This window comes from Colobus angolensis, unplaced genomic scaffold (assembly GCF_000951035.1).
Source record: "Colobus angolensis palliatus isolate OR3802 unplaced genomic scaffold, Cang.pa_1.0 Scaffold198, whole genome shotgun sequence".
Classification (NCBI taxonomy): domain Eukaryota; kingdom Metazoa; phylum Chordata; class Mammalia; order Primates; family Cercopithecidae; genus Colobus; species Colobus angolensis.
In genome coordinates, this window is record NW_012115132.1 from 1,602,989 (window position 1) to 1,623,742 (window position 20,754).

The 20,754-nt window shown below is 35.4% G+C and overlaps 1 protein-coding gene across 1 annotated transcript in view; it reads right to left on the minus strand.

The window, feature by feature from the left end:
* Positions 1-20,754, minus strand: part of COL14A1 (collagen, type XIV, alpha 1) — a 255,503-nt gene that overhangs the window by 95,396 nt on the left and 139,353 nt on the right. Inside the window, exons 26-34 of the mRNA XM_011941061.1 lie at positions 19,986-20,125; positions 11,994-12,117; positions 11,651-11,794; positions 10,115-10,279; positions 9,465-9,503; positions 9,155-9,293; positions 6,715-6,857; positions 5,055-5,164; positions 1,712-1,870 (exon numbers count right to left, since the gene is read on the minus strand). Coding sequence (XP_011796451.1) covers positions 1,712-1,870; positions 5,055-5,164; positions 6,715-6,857; positions 9,155-9,293; positions 9,465-9,503; positions 10,115-10,279; positions 11,651-11,794; positions 11,994-12,117; positions 19,986-20,125 — 1,163 coding nt within the window. The remainder of the gene's footprint in view (positions 1-1,711; positions 1,871-5,054; positions 5,165-6,714; positions 6,858-9,154; positions 9,294-9,464; positions 9,504-10,114; positions 10,280-11,650; positions 11,795-11,993; positions 12,118-19,985; positions 20,126-20,754) is intronic.

Here is a 20,754-nt window from a genome sequence, read left to right on the forward strand (position 1 = left end):
TTCTCCTGCCTCAGCCTCCCGAGTAGGTGGGACTACAGGCACGTGCCACCACACCTGGCTATTTTTTTGTATTTTTAGTAGAGACGGGGTTTTACCATGTTAGCAGGAAGGTCTCGATCTCCTGACCTCATGATCCACCCACCTCGGCCTCCCAAAGTGCTGAAATTACAGGCGTGAGGTACCACACGAGGCCTGGTTTCTCTTTCTTAAATTAGAGTCTATTCATTCATTATCTAAGTATCCATCTATATATCCATTTATCCATACAAGATATTCTTAGTTTGATAATTCTGTGTTTTTATAAATTCCTTTATGCATAGGAGTATCTTCCATTAAGCAGAAGATGGTGTGTGTTTTAATTATCATGAAATACCACACATTAGGAGGAGACAACTTTTCAAAATCATGTAAACATTCCCAAAAGTCTCTTACTGTAACTGAGAACAAGAGAGCCTTCCAAAGCTTTTACATTCTCTTTCCAAGCATCTAATCCGTAATTCTTCAAAGCAAAGTAGAAACGAAAGAACTTTTAAAGATCCTTCAACTGTAGGTGTTAAACTACTTAGCATCATCTACCTATCAAGGTCTGAAAGTATCAATGTACCCCTATACATAAGGGGACACATTGCTACCATTCACTTCTACTGTTACCACAAAGATAAATGCTGCAAAATAGCAAAGTGCTCCAAAGTAAATCACTCTCTCACTTGGACTATTTCCTGTGTACTAAGTGAATGGCAGTAGAATTAGAATCATGGGCCTGTTTTATTTATTTGACATAGTATAGGATTTCATTTTTACAAGGTGATCTTCAGCTTTCAAAGTCTTTGAGAACTACCAGCTCTTGTATAACTGGCTAATTTTACAGATCTATGAAAGTGGGAGACAATAGTAATCTATAATTATCTTGATTGTTCTATTACATAAGAGAAGTATAGATTAGAATAGTCGGGATTGTTTATAAGAATAAAATGCCTCACTAATTATAGAATGACTCAAATTAGACAATGCTGCTAATTAGCTGTGAGTGAACAGTATAAACACAAAAAACTGTGTGCACTATTCTTTTCTTGTGGGTAATAAGTGATGGGAATGTGATTTCTTTGCCAATTGGAAGTCTCCCAGATTTAAATTCCATGTTGTAAGGTAAAAAAATATAGTATCTTAGAATGGTATGGTACTTAATTACTAATAATTAAAGGGTAAACTTTACATTATTGATAGCAAAAACCTAGTTTTAAAATGCCCAAATCTAGCCCAAATAAGAGGCTTATGTCAATTTCCCATGTGTAATATTCACTAATTTTATGTGGATTTGTATTTGCTTATATAAATGAGGTTCATTTATAGTTGTAATTCTTTTCTAAAAACCATTTATGCCCCAAACCATGTGATGAATATTTTACCATTTAAATTTTAAAATGCATTTAGAAAATAAACTAGCCTAAATCCTAATGTATACTCCATATAATACAGCGGAAGCATACTACCACAAGCTTTGAATGTACATGTCTTAATTCTTTTAAAGAGGCCATTATCTATTTATCCATCCATCCATCCATCCATCCATCCATCCATCCATCCATCCATCCATCTATCCATTTATCCATTCCCCTTTTTGTTAAACCTTTTCCCTGGAAAATAGCTAATGTACTTTAAAAGAATTTCTCTCCCTTAACAGTAGCACAGCTTCATGTGTTTATTCACTTACCGGTGCAGAGTTTCCATCTGGTCCTCTTGATCGAACCATTTTCCCTAGTACTTCTACACCATCTGATGTGATATTAGCTGATGCATTTATTGCCTTCTCACCCACTTGCTTGCAGTCAATAACCAATTTGACCAAAGTGTCACTGACAACAATGTGTAGCTAGGTAAAAGTAAGATGTTTTAGGAGGTAAGAAACAGAAGGAAATATCAACCAAATTTGTATAATTGTATGATTCATCATTACAAAATAAGAAAGAGAAGAGAAGGAATTCTGTTACCATGTATTTTGCTAGAAGAGAAAATTTCCACTTTTATCATCTCCATGATTTTCCCACATTCAAGTACCATCTCTATTTTTATCTAATTAATACTTCTTTTTAAAGTGGCTTTGAAAGGATTCACTTTTTAAAGTCTGGCCTCACTCGAGAGCAATTGCATCTTTGAAATCACAGGACTGCTGTACTAGCTATGCCTTTTCTGAATGCAAGTTAACATAAACACAAAAATATTAAAATTAAAAATTCTTGTTGATATATCATCAACAATCATGCAAGGTACCACGAGTGGTTGGCAAACCACACTTTGAAAATATTTATTTAATTTAGGATGAGGAAAGGGGATCTAGAATCTGAGGGGGAAGAAGGAATGCTTTCTGGTGAACTCAGGTTCAAATAAAATAAAGCTGTTTAGCTTAGTGTATCGTGCAATTTTCACAAACTAGAATCTCAAGAATCTGGAGGTCCATGATCATATTTTCAGGAGTTGACACATTCTTTGTAAGGACTTGTAAAAGTCTGTCTTATTTAGCTGATAGTCAAAGTTAGGTATATTCTAGATGGACTAGATAACTATACTATGTCCAAGTTCTGCCATAAAATTTCAGTGCTTATATATGCATTGTAACTTATGATGGCGTCAGCCTCATGAGTACTATAGTACTTGTTTTTGGCAGACTGATGAGCTAAAAGAGTGAAATTAATAGGTAAATAATGATTTCACCCTAAGTAAAAGCCAAAAGAAGTTACAAATCTGTTTAAGGTAAGGTATCATGGTAGTTCAAAAAAAAATTATCTTGGGCAATACAATCAAGGTTATGGGAGTTATGGTAGCTAGCAGTGTATTCACATTGTCAGCAGAGGTTGAATGTCAATGAAATAATGTCCTCTTTCATATTAAGATAGTGTTACTTTTAATTTTACTGGTTTTGTTCAACTTCACTTTTGTTTCATTGTTGTATATGAGTTGAAAGCACATGGACTTACACCAATTTTTATTCCATGTTTCCTTTAAGTTAGATCATGATACAAATAATGTAAGTCAACATTGGGACTCTTGAGAATCCTTCTCCTTCAAAAAGGAATTAACTATTGCCCAAGTATAGAATCACTGATGGAATAAACCCCAACACATTCCTTGCTTCTTATTAACATCTCTGTTACGATCATTTACTAGAGTATAATTCAACTCATACGTGTTTTTGAGCCGTAGAACACTTTCCATTACTACAGATTACAGCTAGAAAACCTAGCTTCTAGTACCCCTGCCTTAAGAATCGTTAACTTGTGGGGACTTATTCAATGCTTAAGTTCTATTTTTTTTTTTTTTTTTACAAAAGGAGATAATGAAAATTTTTCAGATATTTTGCTTCTTTGGTTGCACTTAAGTGCCCATGTATATAATTAAAGCTTTTTGAAAGAGACCTTGGGCCCACACTTCATAGTCAAAGTGTAAAAAATAAAACTAACTGAAAATCAATGAGAAATTAAGGTAAAGTATTTATTCATTTATAAGTCTATGAACAAATAGAATTTGATTTCTACAAATTGAATTTGCATTGAGATATTCTATTAATAGGTCTATTATAAAGTATTTTGTCACATGAGAAGCCTTTTTTTGAATTTTTTCCTCATTTGACTTTTTGGCTTTATTAACACTTAGAGGGAAGTCGTCCTTCGTATAACTTTAAAAAATTTGAAGGTTTATAAATTTTAAATCAATTTTTAATGAACCTCACTTCTTGACTTCTTCTGGTAAGGAAATAAAGCTTAACCTTCACCTAAGACTTACAAAGGATTCTTTGGAATGAGAATTACAAGTTCACGCCTAAAACGTGGGCTAAAATGACGATGTTTCTTTGAACACTCATGAAATCTCAAATGCTTTTCATCTCTCATACAATTTTTTTTTTTTTTACTATTTTGCAATACACTGTCCATAACCAAGAAAATAAACATGCCAAGAGGAATTTGATGATTAAACAATGTTAAGTCCTAAGAGCTGCTAATGGGACCACTTTGAGCCATGAACTAATAAATCTCCACTTATACCTCATGTGCTTTTCAGATACCTTTTCTTCTGGTAGTACAGCCCTATTAAACAGGAAAAAAAAGTAAGTGTGTTTTTTGTTTTGTTTTGTTTTTTTGTTTTTTAGCAACTGTTCTTATGCAATTATGTGGTATGCAATTACGATATTCAAAACCACAGAAAGTAGCAAAGTTGCATAAATTAGATTGATTTGACCGCATTCTAGGCCATGAGACAGGAGCCAAGAAAATTACTTTGCAGCATCCCTTCTCTCACTTTAAAAGGGCAGTAAGGGCCTGGTTAGGAAGCAAAGCATTTTTCTACACCACCTAGCAAATGCTCTGCTCATCCTGCAGTATAGGTGCTGCACTGCTTAACACCATAGGTCAGCGGGTTTATTCAAATACAAAGGAAGCAGTAGATGTTGGTAACTGTCCACCCCAGTGATCACCACAGATAAGTGTTTCTGAGAAGCAAATGTTAAGGAACATAGTTCTACCACAAGTGATAAGTTATTAAAATAATGACAAGTAAACTTAGGTTTTACAAAATTTTTCCACAGGGTACCTGTTATGATGACAGTGATGGGTTGTATTTGTATATATGTAAAAGTATCAGTGCAATCAGTTATCTCTGTCTGCACATTTTAAGTAATGATTCAGTGGATTGTGCTTTCATCTGCACTGGTAGATAGCTAGTCGTACCAGCTAGACCAGCAATCTTTTCTACATCGCACCTAATGTAGCAAATGAGCAACTGTCCACTTGGTAACACCGTATCCTTAACTACAGTTTTCCTCAAAGAAGAAAGTGGCCACCTTATTTTCTGGAGTGCCTGACCAAAAACAAAAAAATATGCACATTTCAGGGTCCTCTCTCAGATCTACCAAATCCCAATCTCTGGGTATTGTTAACAATCACAAAGGTTAATTCTCACTCCAGTTGAAATTTGAGATCCAAAGCCCTATGGAATTTTTTTTTAAATGACTTTGTTGAATAGCAAACAGAATAAAGAATATATGCATACACAGCATTACTGACCTTGTGAAAGCTTCCATAAAAAATTTTCCTAATTTCAGGTCCTTCGAAAGTAACAGTTTGAAAATCCCCACTCTGGTCATAGTTGAAATATGTTAGAGTTTTCCCACCATCTATTTAAAGAAAAATAAAAATATTTTAGAAATAATTAAAGTAGGTGAATTATTTTTTGTAAAATTCAACACAAAACAAAATAATGCATCTATTGTTTTGAAACTGTATTTAGAATGATGTAATGGGTAAGGAAGTAATCTACAGTCACCAGGTTGCTGCAGACTCTTAGTTGGTTACATGAACTGATTTAGCCACGTGGTGATGACAGTGAGGCAAAGACTCCCACGCATACTCTTCCTCTGTACTTCCTTGCCCAGACTCTCATCCCCATCACTCTCTTGGGAAAACTGTCCAAGGGCTGGGAGTAGAGGCAGACACAGCTACTTTAAGTTTATCAAATCTTAAAGAATAGAAACCAGGCTCTTTGTCTTTTTAACCCACCACAGCAATCAACTTTCCTAGGATGTGCAAATTATGCCACCCAAGATATTTCATTTATTACGAACAAACAAGCAAAAATTTTCTCATCTTAAATTCTTCCTATTACAAGGAATATTTTATTATTTAAAAGATAGGAATATTTTTCTAATTCATTCCTGTGCTACAAATTAATTCCTCTGTTTTCAAAAGGAGCAAGCTAGTCTTAACCATTTTGAGAAAATTCTTCATTTTCAAGTCCCGCGTATATATGGAGTTAGTAACATATATCCTTTCAATCTACAGCTTTTCCTTAGTTTTAATATCAATGCAAAATGCTTCCACAGTGTCATATTTAGTTGTTGATTAGTTTCCATGTACTGAAAAATCCTTTTACAAATACTAGTCAGAAATAAGCTTAATACTTTCCTTATCTGAATGTTTGACCTAGCACCTAGTAATAGTCTCCAAATTTTGGTTCCTAGGTTCACTGGAATCCTAAACTAAAACTAGATATAGAAAACTCAGTAATATTAACCAAAAACTTGATCTGCTTAAGTGATCATCATGTACAACATCCAAGAGCACGAGGTTAAGAAGTTTCTTTCATTGGTTCTTCCTCAACTTTCCAACCTCCAAATATTGGCCTTTCCCAGCCTCCAGATCTATTCTCTGCTCTTTCTAGACTCATTTTCTAGATGATCCCACCCAGTCTCATGGCTTATATAGCAAAGACACACAACTTTCAAATGTATATCTCCACCCCAGAATTCTTTCTAAATATGCTGCTGTCAATCTGACATCCCCTCTGGAATATCAAATATGTATGTCATATTTATCGTATCTATGTCCAAAAAATGAACTGTGATCCCACCCTTCCCATTGACCCTCCAAGGACCTTGCTCTTTGTGTAGCTTTTCCTCTCCCAGTAAAAATTGCTTTTCTCTCTTCTCCTTCCTCACTACTGCACGCCAGGTCTAGCGTTGGCACAAAATAGGAACTCAAGGAATATTTGTTGAAAGAATGAGAAAATAAATGGATAAATCAACTGCTATATAATTCATTGTTTAGTATTTACACATCACATAAGATTAGCGAGTCACTCTGTAATATACACAAACAGGCGAAATGGCGTGCCACATACCTTACTCATACATTTATGTGCGAATGTGATCTCAATAAATATACTTACTGTCTAAAATAACCCCAACCAATGGGTCAGAATTTTTATTTAAAATCTCCCAAAGAGCAAATGGCTCCTGTGGAGTGTCAGGAAGAATCCGGAATAGAAAACTGATTGTGTAGTCGGAGGGCAATCCTTCCGGATGCATGTACCTGAACATAGAAAGAAAACCATGTTTCATTGTATCCTTCCTCAAAAAAGTTACTCCTTTGATTATAAAGCAAATACATTTTCATTACACAAGATTTGGAAAAACAGAAAAGACCACCACTAACACCAACCAGATCACTGTTGTAGGGATCTAATTTAGTAAATAACGTGTGCATTTGTCCAATTTATATCAGTTTGTCCTTTTCTTAGCACCATTTAATAGCCATTTTCCATTTCCTTAAATATTTTTAAGAGCATGATATTTCATGGCTGCACAATCTTCTCTTGTTTGGCTATTTTATCACTTACCTAATCAATCACTTCTCACTGAACGTTTTAGTAGTGTCAAAGGTTTTCATATAATAAACAATGTTGATCTATTATCCTTTTGTAAAACATAACTTATGACATTATCACTTTCCACTACATGTTGTAGTCAATTACATTCCCATCTGTGTTGCACTATCCAGATCCATCTTCAAAAATTAAGGGTACATTATCCCTGGTCCTGGGAGTATTGTCTGCAGACAGGTTTCAGACACCAATCCCCCTCCAGAAATTTTCTTGGCTGAAAAAGGATGCCTCTCCCAAGGTCATGCCACCTTATTAGGAAACCTGTTTTCAATGACTGGTCATTGAGGAAGTAGAAGGACCTGAACCCCTGAACCCAATGGGAGACAGCTCTGAGAGGCCATACCATTTTCAGAACTCCTCTGGATGGTTGGAGGCTTTTACTGAGATTCTTCACAGCTTGACTTCTCCCTCTTGGCCTATCCTGCATCCTGCTGTTCCCTTCCTTGAGGGAACACCCTCACCAACTTCCCACATACTAATCTCTGCTGGAAAATCTGCTTCCTGAAGAGCCCAACCTAAAATATCACCTTGTCTCTCTTTCTAACAACTAATGTTAGTTTTACTCATTTACTTTTTAAATCTTCCTCCAAGCAAAAAAATACAGCCCTTTACATGTAGCAGGGACTCCATAATAGTTATTAATTGAATAAATAAATGTGCAAATTTAGTATGCACTTGAAAAATGAAAGTTTGGTTTACATAGATAAAAATAAATATTCATTTATTTGTATATTCATTAATTCATTTGTCCATTCAGTAAGTATTTCTTGAATGCCAACTATACGTGAGACATTCTAACAGACATTTAAGATGCATCAGCAAATAAACTGACAAAGGTCCTGTGATGGTAAATTTTAGGTTTCAACTTGACTGGATTAAGGAATATCTAGAAACCCGGTAAAGCATTATTTTGGAGTATATCTGTGAGGGTGTTTTCAGAGGAGATTAGCGTGCGAGTCTGAGTGAACTAGGTGGGGGAGATCCACCCTCAATGTGGACAGACACCATATAATTTGCTGGGGATCCAGAGATAAAAACAAGAATAAGGCAAATGCGTCTATAAAGTAGCTAAATAATATGATTTTTACATAAACCTGATTACTACTCTTCAACTTTCTAGAGTTGCTGTTGTAACTGTCTCAAAGATAAAAACCATTTGAACCATATAGCACTATCATGAAATGGTTCAGGGTCTGGGCACTGGAGCTTGATTGCTGGATATAAATTTCAACATTGCCATTTAACTATGCGAGCTCACTCAAGTCATTTAGCTTCTTTGTGTTTCTGATTCATTATCTGTAAAATTTAGATAATAATGAAATCTACTTTCATAGAGGTGTTTGGAGGTTTGAGTGAGTTGGTGCACATAAGCATTTAGAAAGATGGCTGGTAGTAGTGCTCATAAGTATCAACTTTTTTTTTTTTTTTTTTTTTTTTAAGACAGGGTCTTGCTCTTTCACCAAAGCTGAGGTGCAGTGGTGTGATCATGGCACACTGCAGCTTCAACCTCCTGGGCTCAAGCAATCCTCCCACCTCAGTCTCCAGAGTAGTTGGGACTACAGGTGCACACCACAATGCCCAGCTAATTTTTTTTTATTTTTATTTTTTTGTAGAGACTCTCATTTTGTTGCCCAGGCTGCTCTCAAACTTTTGGCCTCAAGTGATCTTCCTACCTTGGCCTCCCAAGGTGTTAGGATTACAGGAATGAGCCACAGCACTCAGCAATCATTTTTATACGTTGTCACAGATCAGCAGATGCTAAAGTTCAATCCGCATTATGTGTGAGTCTGGTGTTTTTAAACAAAGAAACGTAAATATCATCTACTCTAAACATTGTAGAAAATCCTAGCAGGGACTATTACACCATATTTCAAGTTGACATCATTTTCACAGTGAGATATAATAAACATAAGATCGACTTTAAAATCTTGCAATGGAAACATACCTGGTTGGCTGGGAAACCAGGGCATCTTTATGGAGTTGGTAACATGGAAACACATTGAAAGTACCAGGCTCCATAGAAACCCCTTCCACTGATGAAAAATCTTTTTCAACCAAACCAAACATTTCCATCATTTTAAATCCTAAAAAAAAAAAAAAATGTAAAAAAAGAATAAACATAGGGAATATGGTACTTTAGAATTTTAAATTTTAATATTTTTCTATTAAGGATTTAAAAACAAAAACAGAAACCCCATCTCCAAATGAGAGGCATGTAATATATTTGTGTTTGAAAAGATTGTGATAATGCATACCTGCAAGATCAATGCCATCCTTGTGTACCATTGGACAGGCTGGAAAACCAAACAAACAAAATAAAACTGTAATTCAGATATTTCACAAACATACTCTTTCCCTGTCCTGAGAACAGGAAACTAATACAATCTTTCCAGAAGTTGATTGTGGAGAGAATCCAAATCAAATGTGACTATGGATTTCTGTGGTTTCATAAAGATTGAAATGCGCTAAGTTCCCTTATTACAACTAAAGGGTCACAGCTTCCTTCTCTCCTGGGTTCATTAAAATCAATGGTTATTACCTGAGAGCATGTATTGAGACACATCTACCTCATAATGTATTGCCCAGATGAGAATTCTTAATACATTTTACATCTTAATACACTCTTAATACATTGAAAATTATTTACTACATCTGTTTAAGCACAGTTGCTTTTAAACATAGACCCTCATCTGATTAGGGAAGGTTTTTATCAATCTAAACTCTAAACAGAGGAGGGGAGGTTTACTTCCATATGCTCAAGGCCATAAAACTTAATGTCTATATAACAAGCAGCACTGGAAGTCAATATGCTTTTCTCAGATCAAGATGGGACTCATTATTTAACCAGTATCAAATATTTCAGCCGTTAAGCAACATGAGTAAGTACAAATTCCAAAGAACTAACTTGCTGATGCAGTTTCGCAGACAAAAGTAATTAACTCATCTTCGATTTTCTTAAAGGCATCAAAGTCATCCACAAAGAAGACATGGCGTGCGCTGGGCTTACTGCCAATGCTAACCAACTCCGAGTAATCTGCGTCGGCCACACCAACTGCAAAAATGCTATAGCCTGTGGCAGACAGAGAACAGATTTCTGATTACTTTAAATTGTACAAAACACAAATAATGTAATATAAGACACGTCCAACTGTTTAAAATATGTTTATTTAGGAAGTCCCATGGGGGTGGATAATCCATTCTTTACAGTTCATCAGAGTTCTGCATGTATATATTTCATTATGTGATAATGATTCCATCATCCCCTAAAGAGATTTTCCATTTTAAAGAAACCCAAGAAGACCAAGGCCCCAATCTGTGCTTGAGACGAAATAGTTTGCATTTGAGTAATATCTCTATGGTTGCATATTTTTAAAAGTTGCTTTAACATTTATGGTATGAAATATACTTGAAACAGAGACACTGAGCTTATCTCAGTTTTTTTTCAGAAGTAGAAACTGAGACATTAATAGGCCTAGCAACCTAAGGTGGGTCACCATTCAATGCTTGGCAAGTAAATAGAACTACTATTTGCCATAACTTATGTAATGTAATCTTCACAGCGGTCCTGTGGGAATCTCCATTTTATAAAATAGAATGCTGAGGAATTTCTGTAATAAGGTTCCTTCCCTGGTCCATACACACACACACACACACACACACACACACACACGCATATTCAATCAATATATTTTATTTTTTAAAAAAATTTACTTTAAATTCTGGGATACATGTGCAGAACGTGCAGGTTTGTTACATAGGTGTACATGTGCCATGGTGGTTTACTACACCTATCAACCTGTCATCTAGGTTTTAAGCCCTGCATGCATTAGGTATTTGTCCTAATGCTCTCCCTCCCTTGCTCCCCACCCCCGACAGGCCCCGGTGTGTGATGCTCCCCTCCCTGTGTCCATGTGTTCTCATTGTTCAACTCCCACTTATAAGTGAGAACACGTGGTGTTTGGTTTTCTGTTCCTGTTTTAGTTTTCTGAGGATGATGGTTTCCAGCTTCATCCATGTCCCTGCAAAGGACATGAACTCATTCTTTATCATGGCTGCATAGTATTCCATGGTGTATGTGAGCCACATTTTCTTTATCTAGTCTATCATTGATGGGCATTTGGGTATGATTAATACGCTGAGTTGTTTCTGTAATAAGGTTCTTTCCTTGGTCCTTTTCTTACAGTACTTAGTTGCTAGAGTTCCTTATAAAGGGCATCCTGGATGTAACAAAAGAGTTAGAGAAAATAACGTAATTTCTCTAACAAAACAGTACAATTACAGATTTGTATACCAGAAAGTATTTTAAAACTTACACTGTCTAGTTCATATGAAGAAATATTTTAAAACATTGAAGTAATGCTGATATAGCCTATACATTTGTATTTAGAAAATAACAATTCTAACATTACATTTGGTAGCCACTATTGTTTATATATCTTACCATCTAATTGCATCTCCCTGGAGATTTTGTTCACATCATCTTGTGATCTTCCATCAGTTATAACCACAATAACCTTTGGGATGCCCCTTCTTGTACCTGACTCTGCTGTGAACAAGGTATCTCGAACATACTTAATTGCTTTTCCTGAAACAAAGGAAGGCAACAGTTTGATTTCACTCTCTCCCATTTTTGTTTTTCTGGGGAGGAAAGAGTGGGAACAAAGTTCTTACATTAAGGAAAGAAAATCTTTTAAAAAATTACTATGCCTTAAAACAAAAGGTCATTTCAGTAGTTACTAATAATGAATTACTTTGAGCCTTAGCTGGGCTTCTTTTGGTCATACCTGTTTTTGTATTTCCTCCTTTGTATGAAATGTGTTTAATTGCATCAAGAAGAGTCTCTTTGGTTTTGTAAGCATTTAGTTTAAATTCTGTTCTGGGGTCATCAGTGAACTGAACCATTGCAACCTGCAGAGAGAAGGTGTATTCATTTTTACACATATGTAGACTTCCACTGGGTCAGTAGTCTTAATTTCTTCATTATCTCATTACAAAATCTCCTTGGATTAAAATTTCTTTCATACAAGTTACATACCAAATTTGAAGACAAATTAAATACATCCTTTCTTTTTCAAAAATTTTATTTTAGATTCAGAGGGTACATTGTGCAGGTTTGTTACATGGGTAAATGGCATGTCACTGAGATGTGGTATACAAATGATTCTGTCCCCCAGGTAGTAAGCATAGTACTCAATAGGTAGTTTTTCAACCTTCAGCCTCCTTCTTTTCTCCCCCTACTAGTAGCCCCTAGTGTCTATTGTTTCCATCTTTATGTCCACATGTATTCAATGTTTAGCTCCCACTTATAAGTGAGAGCATGCAGTATTTGGTTTCCTGTTTCTCTGTTAATTTGCACAAGATAATGGCTTCCAGCGGCACCCGTCTTGCTGCAAAGAACATGATTTTGTTCTTTTTTTATGGCCGCATAGTATTTCTTGCTGTATGTTCACCACATTTTCTTTATCCAGTCCACCATTGATGGGCATTCCATGTTTGTTACTGTGAATAGCGCTGCAATGAACTCCTAGAAGTGCATGTGTCTCTAAGTACTTTCAGGAAGTAGTTTTCAAAAAATCTTTCAAGCATGTAGGATTTTTGCCACCTCATTCGACAGTTTAAAAATGGCAGCCTAAGCTCGGTAACTTGACAAATGTCCGAGAATCCGAGTTAGACTCTTTACAAAGATTTCCTTATGAAGCAAACCTATGAAGTAATTACTACTATTCTACTCACTCTACACTTGAGGAAACTGAGCTGCAAAAGACAAGTTACTTGCACATCACAAGAGTGGTCACTGGCAGAGTCAACAGTTGAAGTTAGGTCTATTCTATATCAAAATGTATGTTCTTGACCACTACTATACAAAACTTTCTGGCTTCAGTTCTTACAACTTGCTTTTATTCCTGTGGAACTTTTGGACCATTTTTAATTACTTGTTTTTAATTTGTTTTTCAGAATCATGATGTAAGAAGTAAAGACAGCATCTTTAGAGTGCTTTCTTTGTTTAAGTGAGCCTTAAGCTGCTACCAGTTTATCAGTCTACTGGACATGTCACCATTTTTATAAAGTCTCCTCCAATTCAAAGGAAATTTCCTTCTTTCTGACTCGCCTCAGCATGTTATCTATTCTCCTCTTTTTTAATAACCTATTTTTATTTTTTTATTATACTTTAAGTTCTAGGGTACATGTGCACAATGTGCAGGTTTGTTACATATGTATACATGTGCCATGTTGGTGTGCCGCACCCATTAACTTGTCATTTACATTAGGTATATCTCCTAATGCTATCCCTCTCCTTTACCCCCACCATACAGCCATAAAAAAGGATGAGTTCATGTCCTTTGTAGGGACATATATGAAGCTGGAAATCATCATTCTGAGCAAACTATCGCAAGGACAGAAAACCAAACACCACATGTTCTCACTCTAGGTGGGAATCAAACAATGAGAACACTTGGACACAGGGTGTCCTGTGTTTTTTTTATTTTTTATTTTCAATACTTTTTTTTTCAACACTTTTGGGGTACAAGGGTATTTGGTTACATGGTTGAATTGTATAGTGGTGAGGTTTGAGATTTTAGTGCACCCATCACCCAAGTAGTGTACATTGTATCCAGTATGTAGTTTTTTATCCTTCACCCACCTTCCACCCTCCCCACTCTGAGTCTCTAAGTCCATCATACCACCCTGTATTCCTTTGTGTAGCTATAGCTTAGCTCTCGCTTAAAAGGGAGAACATATGGTATTTCATTTTCCATTCCTGAATTACTTCACTTAGAATAATGGCCTCCATGCAAGCTGCTGCAAAGTACATTACTTTGTTCTTTTTTATGACTGAGTAGTATTCCATGGTGTGTGTGTGTATACATATTACATTTTCTTTATCTACTAATTGGATGACGGGCACTGAAGTTGGTTCTATATCTTTGCATTTGTGAATTGTGCTAAAGTAAACATATGTTTCCTGGTATCTTTTGACATAATGACTTCTTTTCCTTTGGGTAGATAGCCATTACTGGGATTGCTGGAACCAAAGGTAAATCTACTTTTAGTTCTTTAAGAAATCTCCATACTGTTTTCCACAGAGGCTGTACTAAATTACATGCCCACCAGCAGTGTATAAGTATTCCCTTTTCACCACATCCACACCGACATCTATTGTTTTTTGACTTATAATAATGGCCATTCTTACAGGGACAAGGTGGTATCTCATTGTGGTTTTAATCTGCATTTCCATGATAATTAGTGATGTTGAGTATTTTTTCATATGTTTGTGGGCCATTTGTATATCTTCTTTTGAGAAATGTTTATTCATGCCATTTTCCCATTTTTTTGATGAGATATTTGTTTTATTTCTTGCTGATTTGTGTGAGTTTCTTATAGATTCTGGATATTAGTTCTTTGTCAGATGCATAGTTTGCAAACATTTTCTCCCATTCTTGGGTTTGCTGTTTACTCTGATGATTATTTCTTTAGCTGTTCAGAAGGTTTTAGTTTAATTAGGTACTATTTATTTATTTTTGTTTTTGTTGAATTTGCTTTTGGAGTCTTAGTCATAAATTCCTTGCCTAGACCAATGTCCAGAAGAGTTTTTCCCAGGTTATCTTCTAGAATTTTTATCATTTCAGGTCTTAGATTTACGACTTTGATCCATCTTGAGTTGATTTTTGTATAAGGTGAGAGGTTGGGATCCAGTTTCATTCTACATGTGGCTATCCAGTTTTCCCAGTGCCATTTATTAAATAGGGTATCATTTCCCCAATTTATGTTTTTGAATGTTTTGTCCAAGACCAGTTGGTTGTATGTATTTGACTTTATTTCTGGGTTCTCTGCTCTGTTCCATTAGTTTATGTGTTTACTTTTGTAACAGTACCATGCTGTTTTGGTAAGTATGGCCTTGTAGTGTACTTTGAAGTCAGGTAATGTGATGCCTCCAGATTTTTTCTTTTTGGTTAGGAGTGCTTTGGCTATTTGGGCTCTTTTTGGGTTCCATATGAATTTCAGGATGGTTTTTTCTAATTCTGTGAAAAACAATGTTGGTATTTTTATAGGAATTACATTGAATCTGTAGATTGCTTTGGGAAGCATGGTCATTTTCATAAGAATTCTTTCAATCCATGAACATGGGATGCTTCCATTTGTTTGTGTCATCTCTGATTTCTCTTAGCAGTGTTCTGTGATTCTCGTTGAAGAGAATTTCCATCTCTTTAGTTAAGTATAATATATTCCTAGGTATGTCAATTTTTTTTTTTTTTTTTTTGCAGCTGTTGTAAAAGCTATTGAGTTCTTCATTTGATCCTCAGGCCTTATCTTTTACCTGAGAATTGATCGTTGGTGTATAGCAGTGCTACTGATTTGTATATATTGATTTGTAACCTAAGAGTTTACTGAATTTGTTTATCAAATCTAGGAGTCTTTTGGAGAAGTCTTTAAGTTCTCTAGGTATATGATCACATCATTGGTACACAGCAATAATTTAACTTCTTCTTTTCCAATTTGGATGCCCTTTATTATTTTCTCTTGCCTGATTGCTCTGGCTAGGACTTCCAGTACTATCTTGAATAGAAGTGGTGAAAATGATTACCTTTGTCTTGTTCCAGTTCTCAGAAGGAATGCTATAAATCTTTTCCCATTCAGTATGATTTTGGCTGTGGGGTTGTTATATATGGCTCTTATTATTTTGAGGTATGTCCCTTCTATTCCTAGTTTGTTGAAAGTATTTATCATAAAGGGATGCTGGGATTTTATTGCATGTTTTCTGCATCTATGAGATGAACATATGGTTTTCGTTATTAATTCTGCTTATGTGATGTATGACATTTATTGACTTGTGCATGTTAAACCCTCTCTGTGTCACTGGGATGATATTCACTTGATCACAGCGTATTATCTTCTTGATGTGTTGCTGGATTTGTTTAGCTAGTATTTTGTTGATTATTTTTGCATCTATGTTCACCAGAGGTATCGGCATATTTTCTTTTTCATTATGTCCTCTACTGGTTTTTGTATCAGGTAATACTGGCTTCACAGAATGACATAGGGAGAATTCCCCTTCTAATCTTTTAGAATATTAGGTTGGTGCACTAATCTAATAGTTTCCATAGAATTGGTATCAATTCTTCTTTGAATGTCTGGTAGAATTTATCTGTGAATCCATCTGGCCCTGGACATTTTTTTTTTTTTTTGGAAATTTTTTAAAATTACTGATGCAATCTCACTGCTTGTTACTGCTCTGCTCAGGGCTTATTCTTGATTTAATCTAGGAGGGTGGTTGTTTCCAGGAATTCATCCATTTCCTTCAGATTTTGTAATTTCTATGTATAGAGGTGTTCATAATAGTCTTGAATAATCTTCTGTATTTCTGTGGTGTTGGTTGTAATGTCCCTATTTTCATTTTTAATTGAGACTATTTGAATCTTCTCTCTTTTTTTTGGTTAATCCAGCTAATGGATTATCAATGGTCTATCAATTTTATCTTTTCAAAGAATCAATTTTTTGTTTCATTGATCTTTTTTATTGCTTTTTGTTTCAATTTCATTTAGTTCTGCTCTGATTTTTGTTATTTCTTTTCTTCTGCTAGCTTTGGCTTTGGTTTGTTCTTGTTGAACTAGTTCCTTGAGGTGTGACATTAGGTTGCCAATTTGTGCTTTTTCCGACTTTTTGATGTAGGTGTTGAGTGCTATTAATTTTCCTCTTAGAACTTCTTTTACTATATGTCAGAGGTTTTGACAACTTGTTTAAGTATTATCTTTCATTCCAAAGAATTTTTTAATTTCCTTCTTAATTTTATTATTAACCCCAAAATCATTCAGGAGCAAATTGTTTAATTTTCATGTATTTGTATACTTTTGAGGATTCCTTTTGGAGTTGATTTCTAGTTTTATTCCCTTGTGATCTGAGAAGATGTCTGATATGACTTTGATTTTTAAAAATGTATTGGGACTTGTTTTGTGGCCTATCATGATCCAGCTTCGAAAATGTTCCATATGCTGATGTGAAGAATGTATATTCTGCAGTTCTTGTATAGAATGTTCTGTAAATACATGTTAGGTCCATTTGTTCTAGAGTGTAGTTTAAGTCCATTGTTTCTTTGTTGACTCTCTGTCTTGACTATCTGTCTAGTGCTGCTAGTGGAGTGTTAAAGTTTCCCACTATTATTGTGTTGTTGCCTTACTTCTTAGGTCTAGTAGTAATTGTTTTCTGAATCTAGGAGCTCCAGAGTTAAGTGCATATAAATGTAGGACTGTAATATCTTCTTGTTGGATCAATACTTTTATCATTATATAATGACTTTCTTTGTCTTTTTATTTTACTATTGTTGCTTTAAAGTCTGTTTTATCTGACATAATAATTGCTACTCCTGCTTACTTTGGGTTTCCATTTGTGTGGAATATCTTCTTTTACCCCTTTACCTTGAGTTTACACAAATCCTTACATGTTAGGTGAGTCTCTTAAAGATGGCAGATATTTGGTTTATGATTTTGTATCCATTCTTCTAATCTGTATCTTTTAAGTGGAGCACTTAGGCTATTTACATTCAACATTGATATTGAGATGTGAGGTACCGTCCTAGTCACCATGTTGTTACCTAAGTGCTTTGTTTTCTTCATTGTGTTATTGTTTTATAGGCCCAATGAGTTTTATGCTTTCAAGAGGTTACATTCTGATGTATATCAAACATTTGTTTCCAAATTTAGAACTTCTTTTACCATTTCTTATAGGGCTGGTCTGGTAGTGGCAAATTCTCTCACCATTTGTTTGCTTGAAAATGACTTTATTTTTCTTCCATTTATGAAACTTAGTTTTGCTGGATTCAGAATTCTTGGCTGACAGTTATTTTGTTTAAGGAGGCTAAAAATAGGACCCTAATCTTTTCTGTCTTGTATGCTTTCTGCAAAGTATCCATTATCCTCTTACAGCACTTCTTGTGCCCAAATTTTCTTAGCCATTCTTTCACAATATATTCCAAATCCATTTGTTTCAGTGTACTTCATTGCTACCACCCTAGTCCAGGCCACCATGGTCACTCTGCTGGACCATGAGAGCATCTTCCTGACTGGTCTATCTGCTTCCACTCTTATCCGTATTAGTAATTCACATGCCACAAAGCAGTTGGGGTAATCATTTTTTCTGAAACACATCAGATCTTGGCTCTCCTTAAAACCTTCCAGTGACTTTCAGTTGCATTTATGATGATACTCAACTCTTTTGATGGTCCACAAGACTCAAGATGATCTGGCTTTTGCCTGCTTCTTCCACTTGTTCTATCCTCACACTCTCACCTACTATATTCTAGCCACAAGTTTTGGGGTATGAAGTTTCAAAACTCATTCTCATCTTGGGTCCTCTGTACTTATCATTTTCTCTGTCTGGAAACTATTTTCAGATCTTCAAGTCTGCATCATTCACATCTCAGTTCAAAAGGCACCTCCTCAAAGAGGTCTTTGCTGACCATACAATTTAAAATAACTGTCACACACAATTTAGAATAATCCCCTGACATCTTTAAATCACATCACTTTGTTTTCATAGCGTACATCCCTACCTTGTGAATCTATTTGCTTCCCTGTTTATATCTGTCTCTGTCCCTTTTCTCTTGTTTTTTAACTTTTCTTTTAGGTTTAGGGGTACATGTGCAGGTTTGTTAGAGAGATAAATTGCAAGTCGTGGGATTTGATGTACAGATTATTTTATCATCCAGATATTCAGCATGTTACCTGACAGGTAGTTTTTCAATCCTCACTCTCCTCCTACCCTCCACCTGATGTTTGTTCTTCCCTTCTTTGTGTCCATAAATACTTGATGCTTAGCTCCCACTTATACATGGGAACATGCAGTATTTATTTTTCTGTTTATGTATTAGTTTGCTTAGGATACCTCTAGCTTCATCCGTGTTGCTGCAAAGCACATGATCTCATTCTTTTCTATTGTTGCATAATATTCCATGATGTATATGTACCACATTTTCTTTATCCAGTCTACTATTGATGGGCATTTAGGTTGCTATCATGTCTGCTATTGTGAATAGTGCTGCAATGAACATACTTGTGCATGCATGTGTCTTTATAGTAGAATGATTTATAATCCTTTGGGTATATATCCAACAGTGGGATTCTGGGTTTGGGAATTCTGTTTTAAGTTCTTTGAGAAACTGTCAAAGTGCTTTCTCCAATGGCTGAATTAATTTACATACCTGCCAACGATGTATAAGTGTTCTCTTTTCTCCACAATCTTGCCAGCATCTGTTGTATTTTGCCTTTTTAATAACAGTCATTCTGACTAGTACGTCTTCTGTCCTTACTTTTAAGAATACGAGCCCCACAAAATTAGAGACATTGATTGACATTCATTATGACAGTATAGTACATGGCCATAACAAATCCTTGATACATATTTGTTAAATAAATGAGTTAGTTTCATGTTCCACATGATCTATAGTAAGGTGTTCCTTTCAAGATTTTAAAGTCCTTAAGGGCAGGGAAAATAATGTGTGTATCATTAAAAGAGACATTCTACCCTAGTATGTAATCCCCTGACATAGACTTTCTACCTTATTTTAGTTTGCTGAACTCAGCACCTTTTAAGGGTAAGCATCCTCCGGAGCTTCACCAGGCATCAATAAGTTGCTTCTAAACACATACCTGTCTATCTTTTCATTTAAGGTTGAGTCCAATCATCATAGTTCCTGACCTGTAGTACCTGACAAGTAGCTGTAACAAGAGCTGGAGAAATAATTTCTAAATACATAGAATGAATGAATTATTTATTAGTCTTACTTGGGTTCCATCTGTGCCAATCTTGTTCAGGGCTCCAACAGTGCTATACAGAAAGCTGATGATCTTATTGAAATTGTCATCTCCAATGCTCCAGGATCCATCCACCATAAATACCAGGTCAGCCTTGGCCGCCTTACATACTGAAGACCAACAATGAATTTTGAGTCGGAGATAAGGGGAAAATTTAGTAGTTATTAAACCAGTAAGACAAATAATAGTTGCCCTCTGATAAGTGAAGCTCTTTTTCAAAGGGAAGATATAAACTTCTTAATGTTCATATTACAAACTCCTGTTCACTATGCTTCTTTGCTGTAATTACTTTTTTATATTCAAAGCCCCGTTCTTATTCATGACTAAGAAGCTTCTATTATGCATGTGGAAACAGAGAAAGAAAAAAAGTGTCCACCAACCACAGCCCAAAAGAACGAAAATGAAAGACTAGGAAAAGATGGGACTAAGGGGATTCAGAGATCAAAGTATCAGCAAACACTGTCTAGTGCCAGCTGATTGGAAAAAAGGACACGCTATCACTCTGTGCACCCTGTCCTTTTCTTATTGAATTAGCAAGTTAATGTCAGAGAGATTCAATCTCAGCAGAAAAGCATGTGATAAAATGGAAACAGATTAATCTAATTATAATTTGATATTCATTTGGGCTGAGGCCCTAAACAAACAAATTCTAATCTTGGTTAAAAAAAAAAATTCTGTCTCTGTCCTTCTATTGCCCACAGATACATGTCAAGAAACGTACACTAATGTTAGCCAAGGG